This window comes from Aspergillus pseudotamarii (assembly GCF_009193445.1).
Source record: "Aspergillus pseudotamarii strain CBS 117625 unplaced genomic scaffold BDV38scaffold_92, whole genome shotgun sequence".
In the NCBI taxonomy this organism is placed as follows: domain Eukaryota; kingdom Fungi; phylum Ascomycota; class Eurotiomycetes; order Eurotiales; family Aspergillaceae; genus Aspergillus; species Aspergillus pseudotamarii.
Genome location: NW_022475106.1, coordinates 96,944 through 114,329, shown reverse-complemented (window position 1 = coordinate 114,329; position 17,386 = coordinate 96,944). Strand labels below are relative to the sequence as shown.

At 51.5% G+C, this 17,386-nt stretch overlaps 7 protein-coding genes across 7 annotated transcripts; 4 read left to right on the top strand and 3 right to left on the bottom strand.

Annotated features, from left to right (window-relative positions):
• Window positions 1–46: 46 nt before the first annotated feature.
• Window positions 47–397, top strand: BDV38DRAFT_288138 (uncharacterized protein; the record flags this gene model as incomplete). The annotated part of the gene is made up of 1 exon (XM_032060996.1): window positions 47–397. A coding segment is annotated over one exon (351 nt), but the record flags the coding sequence as incomplete, so codon positions are not given.
• Window positions 398–439: 42 nt separating this feature from the next.
• Window positions 440–1,430, bottom strand: BDV38DRAFT_262500 (SDR family oxidoreductase). The gene has a single exon (XM_032056102.1). The coding sequence runs from the start codon at window positions 1,361–1,363 to the stop codon at window positions 563–565; it is 801 nt and encodes a 266-aa protein (XP_031908121.1). The 5' UTR covers window positions 1,364–1,430; the 3' UTR covers window positions 440–562.
• Window positions 1,431–1,975: 545 nt separating this feature from the next.
• BDV38DRAFT_297363 (major facilitator superfamily domain-containing protein) lies at window positions 1,976–4,047 on the top strand (the record flags this gene model as incomplete). Its single annotated transcript, XM_032063111.1, has 5 exons — window positions 1,976–2,061; window positions 2,122–2,235; window positions 2,286–2,339; window positions 2,417–2,878; window positions 2,934–4,047. 5 exons carry the CDS (start codon window positions 1,976–1,978, stop codon window positions 3,907–3,909), a joined length of 1,692 nt encoding a protein of 563 aa, XP_031908120.1. The 3' UTR covers window positions 3,910–4,047.
• Window positions 4,048–4,185: 138 nt separating this feature from the next.
• Window positions 4,186–7,805, bottom strand: BDV38DRAFT_275458 (MFS transporter; the record flags this gene model as incomplete). The annotated part of the gene is made up of 4 exons (XM_032058033.1): window positions 4,186–5,573; window positions 5,642–5,917; window positions 5,992–6,176; window positions 7,384–7,805. The coding sequence occupies 4 exons, from the start codon at window positions 7,803–7,805 to the stop codon at window positions 4,186–4,188; spliced, it is 2,271 nt and encodes a 756-aa protein (XP_031908119.1).
• An 854-nt stretch (window positions 7,806–8,659) lies between these two features.
• On the top strand, window positions 8,660–9,996 carry BDV38DRAFT_225717 (uncharacterized protein). The gene is made up of 2 exons (XM_032052853.1): window positions 8,660–9,305; window positions 9,368–9,996. Exons 1-2 carry the CDS (start codon window positions 9,022–9,024, stop codon window positions 9,876–9,878), a joined length of 795 nt encoding a protein of 264 aa, XP_031908118.1. The 5' UTR covers window positions 8,660–9,021; the 3' UTR covers window positions 9,879–9,996.
• Window positions 9,997–11,796: 1,800 nt separating this feature from the next.
• On the bottom strand, window positions 11,797–14,090 carry BDV38DRAFT_288132 (N,N-dimethylformamidase beta subunit family domain-containing protein; the record flags this gene model as incomplete). Its single annotated transcript, XM_032060995.1, has 2 exons — window positions 11,797–12,730; window positions 12,787–14,090. 2 exons carry the CDS (start codon window positions 14,088–14,090, stop codon window positions 11,797–11,799), a joined length of 2,238 nt encoding a protein of 745 aa, XP_031908117.1.
• Window positions 14,091–14,621: 531 nt separating this feature from the next.
• Window positions 14,622–16,105, top strand: BDV38DRAFT_288131 (uncharacterized protein; the record flags this gene model as incomplete). The annotated part of the gene is made up of 6 exons (XM_032060994.1): window positions 14,622–14,653; window positions 14,711–14,826; window positions 14,876–15,040; window positions 15,086–15,322; window positions 15,442–15,743; window positions 15,791–16,105. The coding sequence occupies 6 exons, from the start codon at window positions 14,622–14,624 to the stop codon at window positions 16,103–16,105; spliced, it is 1,167 nt and encodes a 388-aa protein (XP_031908116.1).
• Window positions 16,106–17,386: the final 1,281 nt, after the last annotated feature.

Here is a 17,386-nt window from a genome sequence, read left to right as displayed (position 1 = left end):
CCGTTTAGCTTTCTCGGTGGTTTGCAAGCGCTGACCACGGATCCAGAGCCACTTCACCGAGCTCAAGTACGGCGGTGACGAGAAAACTCTCCGCTGGTTGGCTGACGGCAAGTCGCAGTGGTCGACTGACCTCGTGGCTGGCACATGGTACAACTTCGCCTACGAGATTGACTTCTCGGCAAAGACGGTTGGTCTTTGGACCTCGACTGGAGCGGAGGCTCTGACGAAGGTTGTGGAGCCTGTTAGTGCAGCCACACAGACCGATTCCAAGGATTGGCACGTTGGTGAACTACGACTGGACAACGGACAGAAGGGAGGGAAGGAGGATTGGTTCTGGTCCGGTGTTTACATCGAGAAGGGCGAGATCACCACGGCCATTGCTGGGCCCGCTGCTTAGACACTTCGGATTCTAGTTCTTCATTCTACAGGATATTAGAAGAAGTGGATTGTATATTGATTGACAGGTCATAGCATTCACAATCAATTATGTTGCATTATTTCATCACATAAAGTATTTGCGTCAAATCATTTCAGGAATCAACCCCCCGTCGTGGAAAATCATTTACCGCACGCAGTAACCACCATCAATACGGAGATCACTGCCAGTCATGTAGGAACTGGCATCACTGCACAGGTACACATAAGCCCCCTTCAACTCCTTCGCATCACCATTGCGACCCATAGGAATCATACTCAACCAGAGATCCTGGATCTTCTGGTCCACGAAATCCGACAATCCCGTATCGATATAACCGGGCGAGATACTGTTCACACGAGCAAAGTCTCTCCACTCATTCGCCAGCGAACGCGCCATGTGGATACACCCAGCCTTAGCAACATTGTACGAGGTCTGCTCCTGGGGGAAGTTGGCAATGTGGCCCGACATACTGGCCGTGATGACCAGGCTGCCCTTGCCCCGCTTCTTAAAGTGCGGCCCCACGGCCTTAGCGCAGTGGTATGTTCCGTTCAGATCCGTCTGCACGACCTCCATCCACGCCTCGACGGTGGACTCCAAGACGCCGCCGTCAGCGGTCCGGCCGGCGTTGGCGATGAAGGCGTCAATCTGTCCAAAGTCCTTGATCACGTCGTCCACCAGCTTCTGGACACTCTCCATGTTGCCGATGTCGCATTTGTAGGCCTTGGCTTCTACGCCGTAGGCCTTCTTGAGTTCCTCTGCGTTCTTTTCGCCGCCTTGGGGACGGGAGGAGTAGGTGAGGGCGATGTTGGCGCCCATTTCGGCGCAGCCGCGGGCAGCTTCGATGCCCATGCCACGGGGTCCGGAGGCACCCGTTACGACTACGACCTTGCCTTTGAGGCTGAGGAGGTCGGTCAGGGAGTTGGCGGAGGGGACGGGGATAGGCATGTTGGATTTGTATGTACAGAGGAGTTTATTTCGTTATTATCAAGAGACCAATTGAGGTATGGAGGATTTGAATTGATTGATGGTTTAAAATGTTGAGGTAGTATGGGAGCTATAAGTATCTCATGCGGGATGGCAGTGATGTCATGGGAACATGTTCTAGATTGATGATATCACGACTTATCTCCTGCCCCTTCCGACCGGTTCGCGAACTATTATTGGAGCAATGGAATTATCGCGGGGGTTTTACATTGTAATTATGTTTTTGTGGCGCATTAGAAAGCATTACGAGAAAGTTATGATAGCGCCTTTTCCCACAGTAAATCAGATACCAAGAGTTACATGCGCAGAGATTATGATAGCATTAGTAGAGCATTATGAGAGCTCGTATCGCGCGGGCGTGTGACGGGAATGAAACCCTACAAGGAATCTCAGAACCAACCGGATAATGTTGCTTCAATGACGACACAAAGTGGGTTCCCAAGGGTCCACTTTCTAACAAGGCATGTTCGTCCTAGATGGCAGTGATGTATCTACAAAGTAACACTAGTTTCATATTCATCTCTCTCTTTGATGATCAATTGGGGACCTTTGGAGACCCATATTCTCGCGCTAATGTCGTCCGATCCCGTTGAAGCCCCCTCATTGCGTCGGGCGAGTACATCGCATGACAATAATTTCGACGATTCGTTTCTGGGCCGGTTAGTTGAGACGAAGTAAAGGCTAGTTGCCTTAGTGTATTGATCCGTGACATGATGTAGGGTGCGGTCGTTCTTCAATCGCGATCGCCATGTCGGCGTCGTAAGCCATAATGATATCCGTGACCAAGAGATTGAGCTGCACACGTGGAACGGGAAAGATGATCCAGATAACCCGTATGTCCGATCGGGAAACTAGAGAATATCGCTGAGAGACAATGATCTAGGTTCAACTGGAGCAAATCCTACAAATGGACCTTGACCATCACCGTCTGCATTATGTATGTTGGGCACTACTCCGCCCTGGCCACTTCAACCCTATACGGACTCCCGCATATGCTAAGACAGAACTTTATAGATCAATTCTCACGGGTATTCCCGCTGGATCCTATGGCGCCGGCAACAATTACATGGCCGAGCGCTTCCATGTGCAGAATGAGCCATTCCCGAACCTGGCCTGGGCCACAACCTCATGGAACATGGGCGCCGCCTTCTGGCCATTGATCTTCGTTCCCTTGACCGAATCGTCCGGCCGCATGCCAGGATACTTCGTAGCCTATACCATCCTCGTCATTTCGTTATTTCCATCCGCATTCGCCCAGAACTTCGCGACCCTCGTCGTGACCCGCTTCTTCGGTGGAGGTGCCTCGTCCGTAGCTATCAATATCGTAGGCGGCAGCATCAGCGATGTCTGGTACGGCGACAAAGTCCGAAGTGTACCTATGTCGCTATTCGGCCTGACGAGCGTCATTGGTATCGCACTGGGACCATTCGTGGGGTCCGCAATTCAAGCCATCCATAAAAATGACCCATGGCGATGGTGAACACCCACATCACCACCAAACATAGCCCCCAAAACTAACCACCAAAACCAGGATCTTCTACATCCAAATAATCTACAACGCCGGCCTAATCCCAGTCTTCTGGTTCCTCCTATACGAAACTCGAGCAGATGTAATCCTAGCCCGACGCGCAAAGAAACTCCGCCGCGAAACAGGCCGCCCCATCTACGCCGAAGCAGAACTCGACCACACCAGCATCTGGAAACTGCTCCAAGTGTCCTTCGAACGGCCCACGCGCATGCTCCTCACGGAACCCGTAGTGGCTTTCTTCACGCTCTGGATCAGTTTCGCCTGGGGCATCCTCTTCCTCTTCTTCAGCAGTGTCGTGCAAACCTTCTCGACCAACTACGGCATGAACACCCTCCAAACCGGCCTCATCCAACTCGCCATCTCCGTCGGCGCCCTCATCGGCACGCTAGTCAACCCCCTCCAAGACATGATCTACCTGCGCTCTGCATCCCGGAACAAAGAGAACCCCGGCGTCCCCATCCCCGAAGCAAGACTCTACACGTCCATCCCGGGGAGTCTGTTATTCGCGGGCGGATTATTCTGGTACGGCTGGAGTAGTTTCCCGCATGTACATTGGATCGTCCCGACGTGTGGGATTGCGGCGACTGGATTGGGGATTTATTCGATCTATATGGCGGTTGTGAATTATCTGACGGATGCGTATGAGAAGTATGCTGCGTCGGCGTTGAGTGCGGCCAGTCTGGGGCGGAATTCGTTCGGGGCGTTTTTGCCGTTGGCTAGTTATCAGCTTTTTGAGAATTTGGGGTATGGATGGGCGGGGAGTTTGTTGGGGTTTATTGGGGTGGCGTTGAGTGTGGTTCCGGTGGTGTTGGTGTTGAAGGGACCTGAGATTCGGAGGCGGAGTCCGTTTATGAGGGAGTCGACTTTTGCTGGGGCGGACGAGAAGGCGGATTTGGAGAAGAATGAGAGTGTGGGGGGCCGGGGATTTGTGGATGGACCGGTTGATGTTGGGAATACTACTGCTGCTCGTGGTAGATAGATCGCGGTGGATGGTGGATGGTTCTGTTGAAGGAAGGAGTTTTTGTATGGTTGGGTTGGTGTTGGGTCTGTTTCTCTGTTTGCGTTGGATATGGTATGTGATACATGTAAAATACCATAGATGGCGGGGTGGAAAAGTGTATATTTTGTACGATATATATCATTGTGATTCGTGTGGATAGAGGACGTTCAGAATATATTCAGTCTCTAGATGTAATCATGATCTAAAATTCCATTATCATGGACGCATGTACGCGTTATATAACTCAATCGTTACTTATATACCCCTCTCCAGGAGGCCTTCAGCTTCCTCGGTTTGTTCGCTCATCTCCGTCTCGTGGCCCTTCTCCAGACGCTGCGCCATGGCCACTCCCTCTCTTCGGCCCTTTTCGGCATTGACCATCCAGACGAGCGGGATTGGCATCAAGATCAAGGGCGCAATGAAGAAGAATCCCGAGCGTACCTGTCCGGTCGCGTCGATGAGCATTCCGACGATAGCTGGTCCGATGACCGAACTGCCCTTGTCCGTGGCCGCGTACAGCGCGTAGAACGCAGCTTCACTACCAGGAGGAATGAGCAATCCGAAGAAGGACCTGCAGTACGAGGACAGGCCACCCGATACCACCCCGTGGACAATAGCGAGCGGGAAAATCTCCCACGGCTGCTGCAGACCAATGACACCCCACTTCTTGAAGAGAGGAATATATGCCAGCATGCCATACAGAGGGATCAGCTCAAATAGAGCAATGCAGAGCATAATGGTATGGTTCGACTTCAGCCCGAACCGTCGCGAGACCACCGGCCACAAGAAGGCACCAGCCATGCCAGACAGGGTTGCGGTGATGGACAACAAGCCGACGAGTGTCGTGCTCATTTTGAGCTCCGTGCGCGCGAAAAGGATCGCCGTTCCGGATACCGTGGCCATAGCGTCGGATAGGAGAAACCACGCGGCGAGGAACACCAACACCTCCCGCAGCTGCACCGCAATCTTCACCGTCTTCCACAACGATTTCCAGGCAAATCCGACGAGTCGCAACCACACACGCCATCGTTTCACCGACCCCCCGCTATTCGAGGTAGTCAGTGGGGGCCCTGGCCGAGCGCGCAGCCACTTTCGAGTGACCATCGTAAAGGAGAACCACCAGATCCCGACCAACAGCAGCACCAATCGCAGCGGAAGCGTCCCGGAAACCTTGGCAATCGACGTCTTGGAAAGTGTAAACAGGAGCGAAATACTCAGGATTTGCACGAGAACGGCAGCACAGTACCCGAGCCCGACCCCTTTGGAGGAAATGCGAGTGGACAGCTGTAGCTCCGGTGAAGTGGGGCCTGATGATGTGCCGGAGCCGGCTTCTGCTGCTGGGTGAGGCCCTGATTCTGCATCGCTCGCCGAGAAAGAGTCTCGGGGGTGAATGTATTCTCCATCGGGACTCATGGGGTGCAACTCCTCAGCAGACTTGGGAGCTTTTTCGAGGGACGGATCATTTGCGACCAGGACGGGCAAGAACGAATTGAGTACCACAAAAGACGATCCTAAACAGGTAACTCCAATGACCACCAAGAGAGCCCCAAGGACGAACACCGGCGGCGCAATGAAGACGAACAACATACTCGTGGCGGATCCAATGAACCCGAATGCCAGCAGGAGGGCTTTACGGTTATTCTCTGAAGGGTACCGACGGTGTCAACAGTTCCGCTCGAGATATCATTGCCAACATACTGGGAAGTCATACCGTAGTCCGCTAATGCGCTGAAGGATATCAGGGTCAATGCCTGGACGAGCACTGCCAACGAGAAGGTGTACATCGCGAAACTGGCGGTGTTGATGTTCAATCCGAACAGTCCGACGACACATTGATCGTGGTCGGCTCCATCGCGACGGAGCATGGCCGGGGCCGTGCCATTCACCGATGTAGATGGTGAACCGGGACCGACGCAGGGCAGGTGGCTAGATTTAAAGGTTCCTCGTTCGCGTGCCAGTTGTTCCAAGGTGAGAGGCAGGAAAGAACCTATGGCGCCGATAGGATTAGCACCGCTGCGACTCGATCGATCCGAACCAATCCTCCGGAGTCGTTTGCCTTACCTACGCCACAGACAGCGAATACCTCCGCGGCAATTCCATACGCATACCACCCCAAGATCTCGCGCTTGCTGGTCGGGGTTGTATCCTCGCCGGAGTACCGCGGAGGTCGCTGTTGGAGCTCCGCCGCGGGGGAGTCCGGCGATGAAGGGACGACGGTCATAAGGATCTGGGAGAGTGGGGAGTGACTGGGGAATAGAGTGAGCCGACCCGGTTACACCATTGTAGGAGCCGACCGACAGCAAGGTGAGAATGAGATGAAGCTGATGGAAGTGCCGGTTTGTTGTACTCTGGAGTAAGCGATTATTCATCCGAACGCGGAACTCTCGGAACTGCTTTCTCGCTCCCTGATTGGCCCTCCCGCTGATCTCCATCGGTCGGCCAATCATACAATTCTACCCCCCTGCCCTTCCAGTATATAATACTACTACTAGTTGTAGTCGAAGAGAAAAATACAACGCAAAATCATCGAGACCGTTATCGTGCCTGGCCCGGCTGGACTTTTCAAGTAGCCCGTATATCTCATCCTCGTGGGAGATTCCTCCCCCCACTCACTCTGTCCCCACGAGCATCAGGACGTCAACGCGCCACTGACGTCATTTGACAGGCACAGGTCAGGGCTTTTCTTGGCGCCGGGGCAGATAATGAGATCGCTGTAATTGACCTGTATGGGTATTATCGGGACAGATTTTCGCAAAGGGGCCCGCCCATGGCCTCTAGAGTCTGCAGAGGCGAGGTTTTCAATTGACCGTTCGTTCTAATTTAGCAAGATCCTCGGCAAGCTGAAACGCCATTGCAATGCCTGCGCTCCGACTGATATCCTTGAGTTGCTTGATGACCCATAGACGATTTTGATAACTAATCACAGGAGATTTCCCGACGGTATAGAGATTCCATATTAGCATATACCCGCCCGATACGTTCGGTAGCTGGGGCTGATGGCCATCAGGTACCAATACAAGCCCCAAACCCTGCGGAACGCTGGCCAATATCTCCTCCCCTCGTCTTGACAGAATCTGCGCCGCGTACTGTAGCCTTGATTTCAGCTTCGATCGGCCCTCCGCAGGATACGTGGGATTCTCAACAAGAACCTTGTTGATGAGCCAGCATACAATCTCGCACACGATGATCTCAACCATTCGCGAGTTGTTCCAAAGCCGTATTGCCCAAGATGTCTGGTATAGGTGATATTGGCCATTGTACGAAATGAACTCCGCACTCCCACAGGATTCGTGGATAGTTATGTACGGCTCCTGCCTGGCAAGGGCCTCAAGAACATATTGGAAGTCATCCTGAAGCGCAAGAGATACTTCTAGGAAGTGAAGCCACGTCATATCTCCCGGCAAAGGGATGCCTTTATGCTTGGCGGTGACGCTGGCGAAAAGGGTTGCGCACTGTGTGGCAAGCACCCCGAGTAACCAGAATGCATCAGAAGGGTCTGTATACTTGGTTGCCTCTTCCTGCAGCTCACGCATGTCATCCGGAAATGGCTGAAGGCTTTGAATACAGGCGGCCGACAGATCTGCGCGCACCTGATTGAACATGAGGATGGCACGCCTGCGGGCAAATTGAGATTTACCTCGGGCAACCACCAACGCAGCAGCTCCTTTGACATGTCGAACCCACGACTCAAAGTTTGAGACATGCTCGAAAACCCCAAGCGAGATCACCGACATCAAAGTGCTGTCCTTCACTGATTCCCCCGGGGATGCCAAGGCATTGTTCACACGGTTGATCGCCTCGGAGTACTTGGCTCGCGCGTGATGGATGAGCTCGGGCTGATGAGTTGCCAAAGCCACGAGGCCCACGGCCGCCATACTGGCGACGAGGGTCGGATGCTCAACATCGGCTGAATAAGTAGTTGGGATATAGTTGAGATATCCGCGTGAGCGGGAACGGCCACCTGCGGCAAATTCCTGGAGGAAATAATTCACGCCTATCTCGTCGAGACTAGGATTCGGACCACGGGTCGGTGGGGTCAAGGGGATCCCCGCCGCTGAGACCCCATTCTTTTCTGATTTGTTCCTGGAGCGTTTGATGGTGTGGGTTGTCTGGTCACGAAAGACTAAGTCCCATTCATCGCGGTATCCCAGGCAAGTTTCGCGCGTGCGGATGCATTGACCACATCGGGGAACCTGCTTGTCGCACTATATCGCCATGTTAATGTTAACCTGACTTCAAATGTGAAGGAAGGACCCACGCGTCGTTTTACAGCCCGGCAATTTTCGCAACTTCTAGATGTTCGTGCGCGAGGGGTATTGAGTGTTGGCATATTGAACCTTGTGACGACCAGGCGATCAGCTATGAGGACGGGATACTATAACGATGAGGAAAATGGGAGTTGCTATTTTGAAGACTTTCCCTTATCAGCCTTACTGGAATAAGGCTGACAACAGCTGGATGAACTTGGCGGAAACAAGCTACTGCACTCAGCCCTTTCAGATGCTTGTTCTCTCTTGGCAGGCCAGTGTGGGGGTCAGAGTGAAGACTTCCCGTGAAAGCCAAAATGGCCCCCAACTTGCATGTCCCCAGGCAACAAGTGTTTTTGTCCAGTTTTCGCCCCCAGGATAACTCTAGTAATATCATATCGAAACAGCCCCATGACCCGAGTAAGCCTTCCACCGATCTCGCCACTATAATAGGATAAGCATAGAAGATTCACGGGATGGCATTGGCGAGGCACTGACCCAAGGAGATCTGCACATCTTTACCGAGACGAGCATCCCCGAAGCAGCCTCTTGGCCCCAAACCCACTTGGGCGACGACTACCCATCCACACTAGTCTTCTTTCGGTATCTTAGATGTTGAACCAGTCAGGCACGGATTGTGAGCTGTGGCTGAGGGATGCCAGTGCGAAAGATAAAAAACAAAACGTCAATATGTGTCTGAAGTAGCACATAAAAGGACTCAATTGTCCGCTGTCGAGAGGAGCAGTACACAACCATCAGTTCTTTCTATTCATCTCGACCCATTCATTTTTTCGAACCTCTCCTACAACTTCCTCGTGCGCTACGACCCCCGAGAAAAAGCACTATGGGAACCGTGAACTATGCCGATGGAATAGCGATTCTCCAGCTCATCATTTTCCCTTTCATTCTCGCTGCGTCCCTTTTCATCTGGAAACGGACCGGATGGAGAGTTGGCGCTAAGATCTGGCGATACCCCTTCACCCTCTCTCTCATTCGACTTGCTGGCAGTATTGCGACATTAATTTCGATCGATCACGATTCAAAGCAAGTCCGGATTGCCATGTTCGTGTGCCAGCTCATTGGCATTGCACCGCTGCTGCTGGCGTATGTCGGCATGCTGAGATTAATGTAAGTTGGTGCCGGGGAAGCTCTTCGACCTGATGAACGGGACCTAACGACGATCGATCCAGTGACTTGGAAAAGAAGATTCCTCGTCGTCCCCTCCTATTGGTGACTCTCATGGCCCTGGTCGGGCTCATCCTTGGGATCGTTGGAGTCAGCACTGCCGATACGACGAATGGTTACACCCCAGGCACGCTCCCCAAAGCAGCCATGGGTCTCTTTCTCGCCGTATACGCCATAGTCATCCTCCTTACGGTTTGGCTATTCTATATATACTCCTTCTCCTTGCGGAAGTATCAGAAGATGTTGTTCCTTGGCATTGCCCTGTCTGCTCCCTTCCTGTTGGTTCGGTTGATCTACGCAGCCCTCGGCGATTACAGCTCGAACACGACGTTTTCCATGATGTCATTGGCCGAGAACAATCACACCAGCCTCACTGCCTATTTGTGCATGGCGGTTCTGGAAGAGATCATCTCGATGGTTATTGCCATGTTCTTTGGCGTATTGGCTGTTCTGCAGGCAGACTATGTGAAGCCGACTCCGGAAGTACACCAGGAGATGAAGTATGAGAATGTGTGAGGATTTAACGACAGTTATATGACAGGGTCATTTGAAACCAAATTCGGTTATTACAATTTCAATTTATAATTTCCATTTCAAGCATGTTCCTCGTTTTGATTTGTACATTAGATATCCCCAGCGCTTATTTTGGTAGAAGACGCAGATCTACGTCAGGACAATACATTACTCCCTATATAATTGGATATAGATATCTCCATTTACATAGCTTCTGAGTCGGACAGGCTATAATTTATCTGAAATATATGGGGATTCATCACCCATCATCACTGTATAAACTTGTATTGACGTCTGTACATGCAGGTCCCGCGGAGAGGACCACCCCGAAGCTTGGCCCTCTTGGAAGGATTTATTGAATGGGCCTCAGTGACACATCAAGCAGCTGGGGCTGTAACCTGTTCAGTGGAGGACTTCAAGACACCGGGAGCGCTACGGGTGGCTGCCGCGACCAAAGCAAAGGACAGACCAACGTGCGTGGTGGCTGGCATGGTGACCGCTATGGCATCATGCACACATGGTATATGCCCAAGGGCATGCCGAACAGCGGAGTGTCCGCCGCCGCACATCACTATGACTGGGAGAGCCGGGTCCGGCCACAGAAGCTACAAGAAGACGAATAACCCACTACGAGAGGGTGAGAGGCCCAAGGTGGAGTATTTGACCAACTTTCCCACCGACCATGAATTGCAGTTCACCAACACGCTCGGCCGTGACCTGCCACTGATTTTTTGGGAGTCTCTTCCTGAGGCTGCGAGACAGGGACTCGAAAGTGCCGAGTTTGGCAAGGCCACTGTGCCATTCAAGGATTCGACCTTACAAGGCAATCTTAAGAAGGCTGCCCTGTAGAAAGCCTTTAGGATGGCATATATGGTTCATTAAGGTGTTAGTGGACCGTATTTTGGCTGATGTATGTATCCAAGCTAAGAGCCACTGTTTTTGTCTGAGCTGTAGTTAAGAATCAACGTTTACGTTTAAAACCCTCCAAACCTAATGAGGATATTTGAATGAAAGTATATTGGTACCATGGAATAGGTTGGCCTACATCATCTACCAGTAGAATTGGCACCCTACACTATGCAAGTCAACGTAGGCTCGTATATAGTCCCTTTCTCTGTAGCTGATAGAGGTATTAAGATCTAGTACTATAAGAATTTCATCTTGTCCCGGAATTCAAAACCTCCCCGGTTCTAGTGCTTACGCGCATGTTAATATCTCCGTGCATGCCCCCGCTTCAAGGCTCTGATATATCTCGAAAGATACGAATATTCCACCTGTCCACCCCAGTCGACAGGAACGTCAGCGAGTTGGGTATGGCGAACCTTGTCAATCACATAGAGATCATCTGTATAGGACGCGTCGGCTTTGCGATATCACTAGTACTTATCTGTTAGATGTTCACATCGTGGTTGTCCTCAGCAACAACTATAGCAGATGCTTCAACATCAGCCTTGCTTGTGCACGGACCGTCAAGGAGTCAGGCTGGGGTTAATGATCGGCATACTCAACGAATTGATAAATAGTAATTATGGGTCCCGGCGAAAAGTAGAAACCGGACCGCTTCTGCTACACGAAAGGACCAATCCAAGGTCAGCACTAGAGTCGTACCCTAGTTGACAAGCTCTTGGCCACATCGTCTGATACTCGGTCTAGAGTAAGCCATGCTTTGAATAATGACGATATGTTACAAGTCGTGGAGAAGGAACTGCTCTAACAATGTTGCCGCTGTTCTGTTAGATGCTGCCTTGCTTCTGCGGCTTAATTACTCACAAGGGCTTTACTGGAGATTAAAACATGAAGTTAATACCCTATGTCCTTGTACCCACCGCTAGAGGACCAGCAAATAGTACAAATGCAGCATATGAGATGTTATCTTCAACGATCAACCTATCCTTATTCATATCCTATGAAGAAACTCGAATCACTTGAAAGTTGCCCGCGACCTTCTTAAGAATTCATGAAGCGCATTTGCAGTAATTTCTGCAATATTGTTGTCATAGTTGTTCCACGCCAAAGCTCCAACCCAATTGATAGATCCCACGGCAAAGACGGCACCCCCCGCCTGCGTCTCAAAGTATATCAAATCGCTTCGCACCTTGTCGCTGGTCGTGCCCAGCGTATTCACCATTGGAAACAGGATCTCCTCGTTGAACAAGCCATAGTTATCCGAATGCCCACCTGCCAACTTGGTTGTCGCCACGATGATCGCGTTCCGTGGGGTTCCGAGCGAGTAATCCAGCCGGTCGATCTCATCCCCAGAGGCCGCGCCCTGCACCAGGCCAAAGTTGCCGATAACGGTCGTGGCGGGATCTCGCAGTCGGGGACTGTTGAAAAGGAAGGATAATCTCGGATTCGCTCGCGCCTCGGGGACAATGCCATATGCTGCTCCTCTCCCCATGCCGCACGCGTCGGAGCCAAGACCACAGAATCGGTTCGGCGTGCGCCCGCGTGAACGCCAGAGGCCACCGAGTTCACCGGTTGCTGCGAGGTGCCAGTGTCCCGGGGGTAAACCGAAGGTGCGACATCCTTGGTCGGCCCGGCGGACTTCGATCCGGTGAGGACTTGAGGAATGATGACCGGTCACCCAATAGTAGCCGTTGCCACCGAGGTAGAGGAAGGAACCACCGTTGTTAAGGAAGGCGTCGTAGGTGTCGAGCATACTGTAGGTGGGATACTCGGGATGGCTGCAGGAGAGGGCAACGGAATAGCGAAGTAGCAGCGAGGGGCCGTAGATGGAGAGGTCGTGGTCTGTAATGATATCGTAGTTGTCCCGGCCAAGCTCTCTATCCAAGAACCCGATATACCATAGGTCGGCCGGGAACTCGCGTGGACCACCAAAACCCCAGTGATAGTAGCTGGTAGGCGTTAGAAGAACCGTAGAACGAATCGAAAGAGGAGGGGGGGATCTTACTCGGGCCTCATGTTCAACACCACTCGCTTAGTAGAGGAATATACTGTGCCGGAACCGTCGTTGTGGCTATCGTACAGCGAAATTCCTAGATCCGGACGATCCTCAAGAATATGAAGATGGCGACTTTTCATCACCGAGTCGGACCCGGGAATGTCAATATGCACGTCCCGCGAAGTATCGTATATGCGATCGTTGGCATACGCGGTGTAAGTGAAAGTTGGCATGATCAGGACAACCGGAGGACTCTTCGACTTGGACAGGTCGGGTCGGACAAAGATTGGAATCACATCTTCAGTGTCCCCGTCGGACACGACAACGCCGTAGCATCCCGAATGTAGATCAATGGGAAGCACCAGATCAAAGTCCTTCTCCCATGCAGCGTCATCCACGTCGTCGTCATGGAAGTGGATGGCACCGTAACCAAAAGAGGCACGCGTCCAGTCCACCTCGCGAGCGTCCCAATCATGGCTGGTAACGCCGCGGGCAGGACTATTGACTATTATACCGTGTGTCGCATGGATGGAACGATCGCGAAGGCAATTCGTGGGAATGTCTTTGCTAAAGTCGAGATCTAGGATGCACTGCGATCCTACCTCGATGCGGAACCCATCGATCTTGCCATTGAAGCTACTCGATGAAATGGGCTTTGAAGCTACTCGCTCGCCACTGGTGTGGCTGGCAATCGTCAGACATTGCGAAGATTTCATCTCCATGGGCTTCACGCGCTGGCTTTGGGTTTGTGTGGTTGATGATAGCCCAACATCTTTGGGCTTGCTTCGCACATCGGCGCTGACCGAGTTCGATATCGGATCCCAAGTGAACATCAGATAATACCACATCCCACGCTCTAGACGAACTGACAGAGGGATAATCTGCACCCCATCAGCTGCTCCAGTGAGCAGCGTCAGCGTGCCCTCATCGATCAGCGCTGCCAGGCCCGAACGGCCATCTGGGTCAAGCGATGAGAAGAGATATTGTTTGTGACCAGCCTGAAGCAGAGTAGGCTGCGCCCAGAACGACACTCTCACAATACTATCCTGAACCAAAAGGTCACTCTTCCAATGGACCGTAGCAAAGGACCCCGGACGGGAGAATTGTGGGCGACCGACGTGCTTCGCGGTCCGAACCGACTCAACAGGGCGACGATCCTCGGGCGGAGCGTCAGGGTGGTCCAGTTTACCAGGGCCTAGACGGACAAATTGGCTGGAGTACTGATCGCGGTGGCAGGAGACATGGATTGAAACGCTGTCGCCGGGCGAGGCCACCAGAGGGTCGGCATAACCGATGATATGGGATGCAGCCATTTTCCGGTATGAATCGTAATATTGGTTTGGAAAATGGACGCTGTTCTGGCAAGGCTTTAAGTAGCTTTGCCGGTCGGATCCAATCCCTGCCAGGTTGCATGGACTCGGAGTTTCCTCAAGCCATTTATAATTGTCCTCAGAAGAATTGCCGACGGGCCCAATGAGATGAACAAGCAAAGATATTACATCCCCACCCATATATTCTCTTACTTGCCCCACGTTGGTTTTTATATTCGCATTCTGCCGTTCCTTTTTGTCTCTCCGAATCCGCACTCTTTGCTTTTGTCATTCTCTGGAGGTTCGACATGCAGTTGTGGAGATTGAACAGGTGAGACCTAATACTGACTCGAAGAACACAAGCTGATGGCCACAGCCCTTTCGCTCAGAACCTCCTAGCCTCCATCATAGTTGGCCTGGGACCGGGACTATAGTAAGTACTCGCACATTAACTACATATTCTGTCCTTGACATTTCTCCAGTGTTGCGGTCACCAACCTCGGGGCAGGCGGCGGGCCGGCCAATGCTACAAAGATGCAGAATGTGGCTAATTTGGTTCTATACACGTCAGTGTTTCGTTATCTAGGTCAAGATCTTGATAGTGAAAGCTGAGATGTGTGCAGGATCTATTTCGTGGCGGGATCCTTCAGCGGCTCGGTGGTGACAATGATCGGGCCTAAATACACGCTGGCTTTTGGCACCCTGGGTTACCCTATCTACGTGGGTTCGCTATGGTATTGTACGTATCTCTGCTGGACATGCCCGAAGAGTACAGCTGATTGAAGCAGTCGGCCACACGGGCAATCTCTGGTTCCCAATCTTGGGCGGCGCGATCCTAGGCATCACGGCCATCCACCTGTGGACGGCAGCCGGGTTCATTGCCTTTAGCTATGCGACTGAGGATAAGAAGGGGACCTATATCTCCATACAATGGTGTCTGCTTAGTGTTGGAAGTAGGAACTCCTCCTTTTGACGTGGGAAGTACTTATGATCGCCAGGCATTATTGCCTCCTTCGTCGCGTTCGGCATCAACTTCAATGCCGGAGAGCTGGCATGCCCCGACTCGGTTTACATCGTTTTTATCATTCTGATGGCACTATCCCTCCCGGTCGCATTGTTCGGCATCATTTCGCCTGCCAATGTACGACGCGTGGATGGTTCGCCAATCGCACATTATGCCCACCGTGGATTCTGGGAGGAACTAAAGGAACAGCGTCGGATATTCATGGACTGGCGTATGCTTGTACTCTTAATTCCGATGTTTGGCTCCGAAGTGGCTATTGTGGTGTTTTCCTCAATCAATTGCATGTTTTCTCCCCCTTTACCATCGATCTAGGATACTGACATGAATCAGCGTTGTACTTTAACATTCGCACCCGCAGCTTGAACTCGGTCATCTTTGTCATACTTCAATGCCTTGGTGCTATCGTGACGATGGTCCTCTTAGATTATGGGAGGATCGGCGATCGTCGTGTGCGAGGAATTGTTTCGATCACCACGATGGGCCTCTTGACACTTGGTCTGTGGATTGGCCTCGCCCTTTGGTTGTCGCAACATCCAATCAACCTGACCAGTCCTCCCCTGTGGGATTGGACAGATGGGCCCTTTGCAGGCTTCATCGTTCTAACGCTGCTATTCGGGATTAATATGGCTGCGGTATGTCTTTTGCTTGGTATCAGTCCTACCGAACTGACCATGGACAGTACCAAATTGTTGTGCAGTGGATTGTCGCCTCCCTTAGCAATAGCCCCGACACTCTCGCCCGGTTTGCAGGTTTTGCAAAGGGATGCCTAGCCGGCGGGCTCTGCGCTACATTTGGCACCGAAGCGGCTGGTCTGGAACAGATTTCTGTAACGGCTTGGACCTTCACTTTGCAAGGGGTAGGACTCGTATGCATGATGGCGGTGACTTGGCTGAGTGTTCGGCCGACAAACTATGGAAAGGAAGATACAACTGTAGCACGAAGTGCCTGTCATCAGAATGAGACACGGGTGCTTAGTGCTGTTGAGAATAGTTAGATCACCGGCAAGTAAATGGCCAAATAGTTAGCATAGCCTGGATCATGAAATCAGGTCGTCGTGTGGAGCCCCATTGATGTCCACCGGGATAGAAAATGATCCAACGTATATTACCATGAGATTCAAAGAGGGAGCTTCCTTGCTATTCCACATTGGCTCTACACTTTGCCTGAGTAGAAGTTCGTCTCTCCAAAGGTACGGCCCGCTACACCCCCAAAGGTTATATAACTAGCTGCACGAAGTAGACACTACCGAGGTACTGGATTTACGTCCCAAGTGCATGTTATACGAAAGGCCCAATAGTAAACCCGGTTCCCGTCGTTTCATTTTCTCTTGTATTCTTCATGGAACTTGGTTCTGTCACGTATGATAGGATTATGACCCAGGGATTCCAAGAACCGTACCAAGATCAATTGAATCGGAAATGAAATCCGTAAAAGACAAACCAAATACTTACCAAGTACCATCGCCTAGTGATATCTCAAGGGGCATTGATGCTCTGCCCCTGGTTCATTCAGCATTTTCTGTCGATGGGTCTTTGCATTGTATCTCCGCTGTTGACGGAGTATACAGTAAGCTTTTATATTCTTCTCAAGCTGAATAGCCTTCCGTGAGTCAGAACGTTTGGCTATGATTGAATACTACAGTTGAGATCAATTGCAATATAAGCGAAGACGCCACAAAGGGAGATGTAGGAAATAATGCATGTAAGATGGGATCAATCAATCAATCAATCAAAATTCTATTAACCTGTTCGAGCCTAACTAATGAAATGTCTAGCTATGCAGGCGCCTCGCCGGTGAGACAGAATCCTGGTCCAGAACGCCTAAATCCCGCAAACCCGTATATATAGAGAAGATAACAATCGAAAAGCTTTTAATCACAACTAAAGCGCGTGCCACAACGCGCGATCTTCCCCTTTAGCCATCCCTCTGCGTCTTGCACCCCATTCTGTTCACTGTATAGTAGTACTGTATCGTTGGAAACCTCAGACCTAGGTTGACCCCCTAGCCCCTCGTGTGACCGCTTAACCAGCGTCTTCCCCCTCTGCTCCATTCGTTTCAGTGGTTGGTTCCGTGTCCTGCATAGTCAGCTCTGCCTCTCGGAACTGACTGAGCAGACCTGTTTTGTGTATAAACTCGGCAATATAGCGGATTGCCTGCGGGTGTGTAAGATGGGATCTTGGGAGTGGGAAGAGTATGATAACATTATAGTTATGACTTCCTGTTCTAGGTAAAGGATATATGTACTGTGGCCTGTTTCAGCCACTTTTCTCCCATT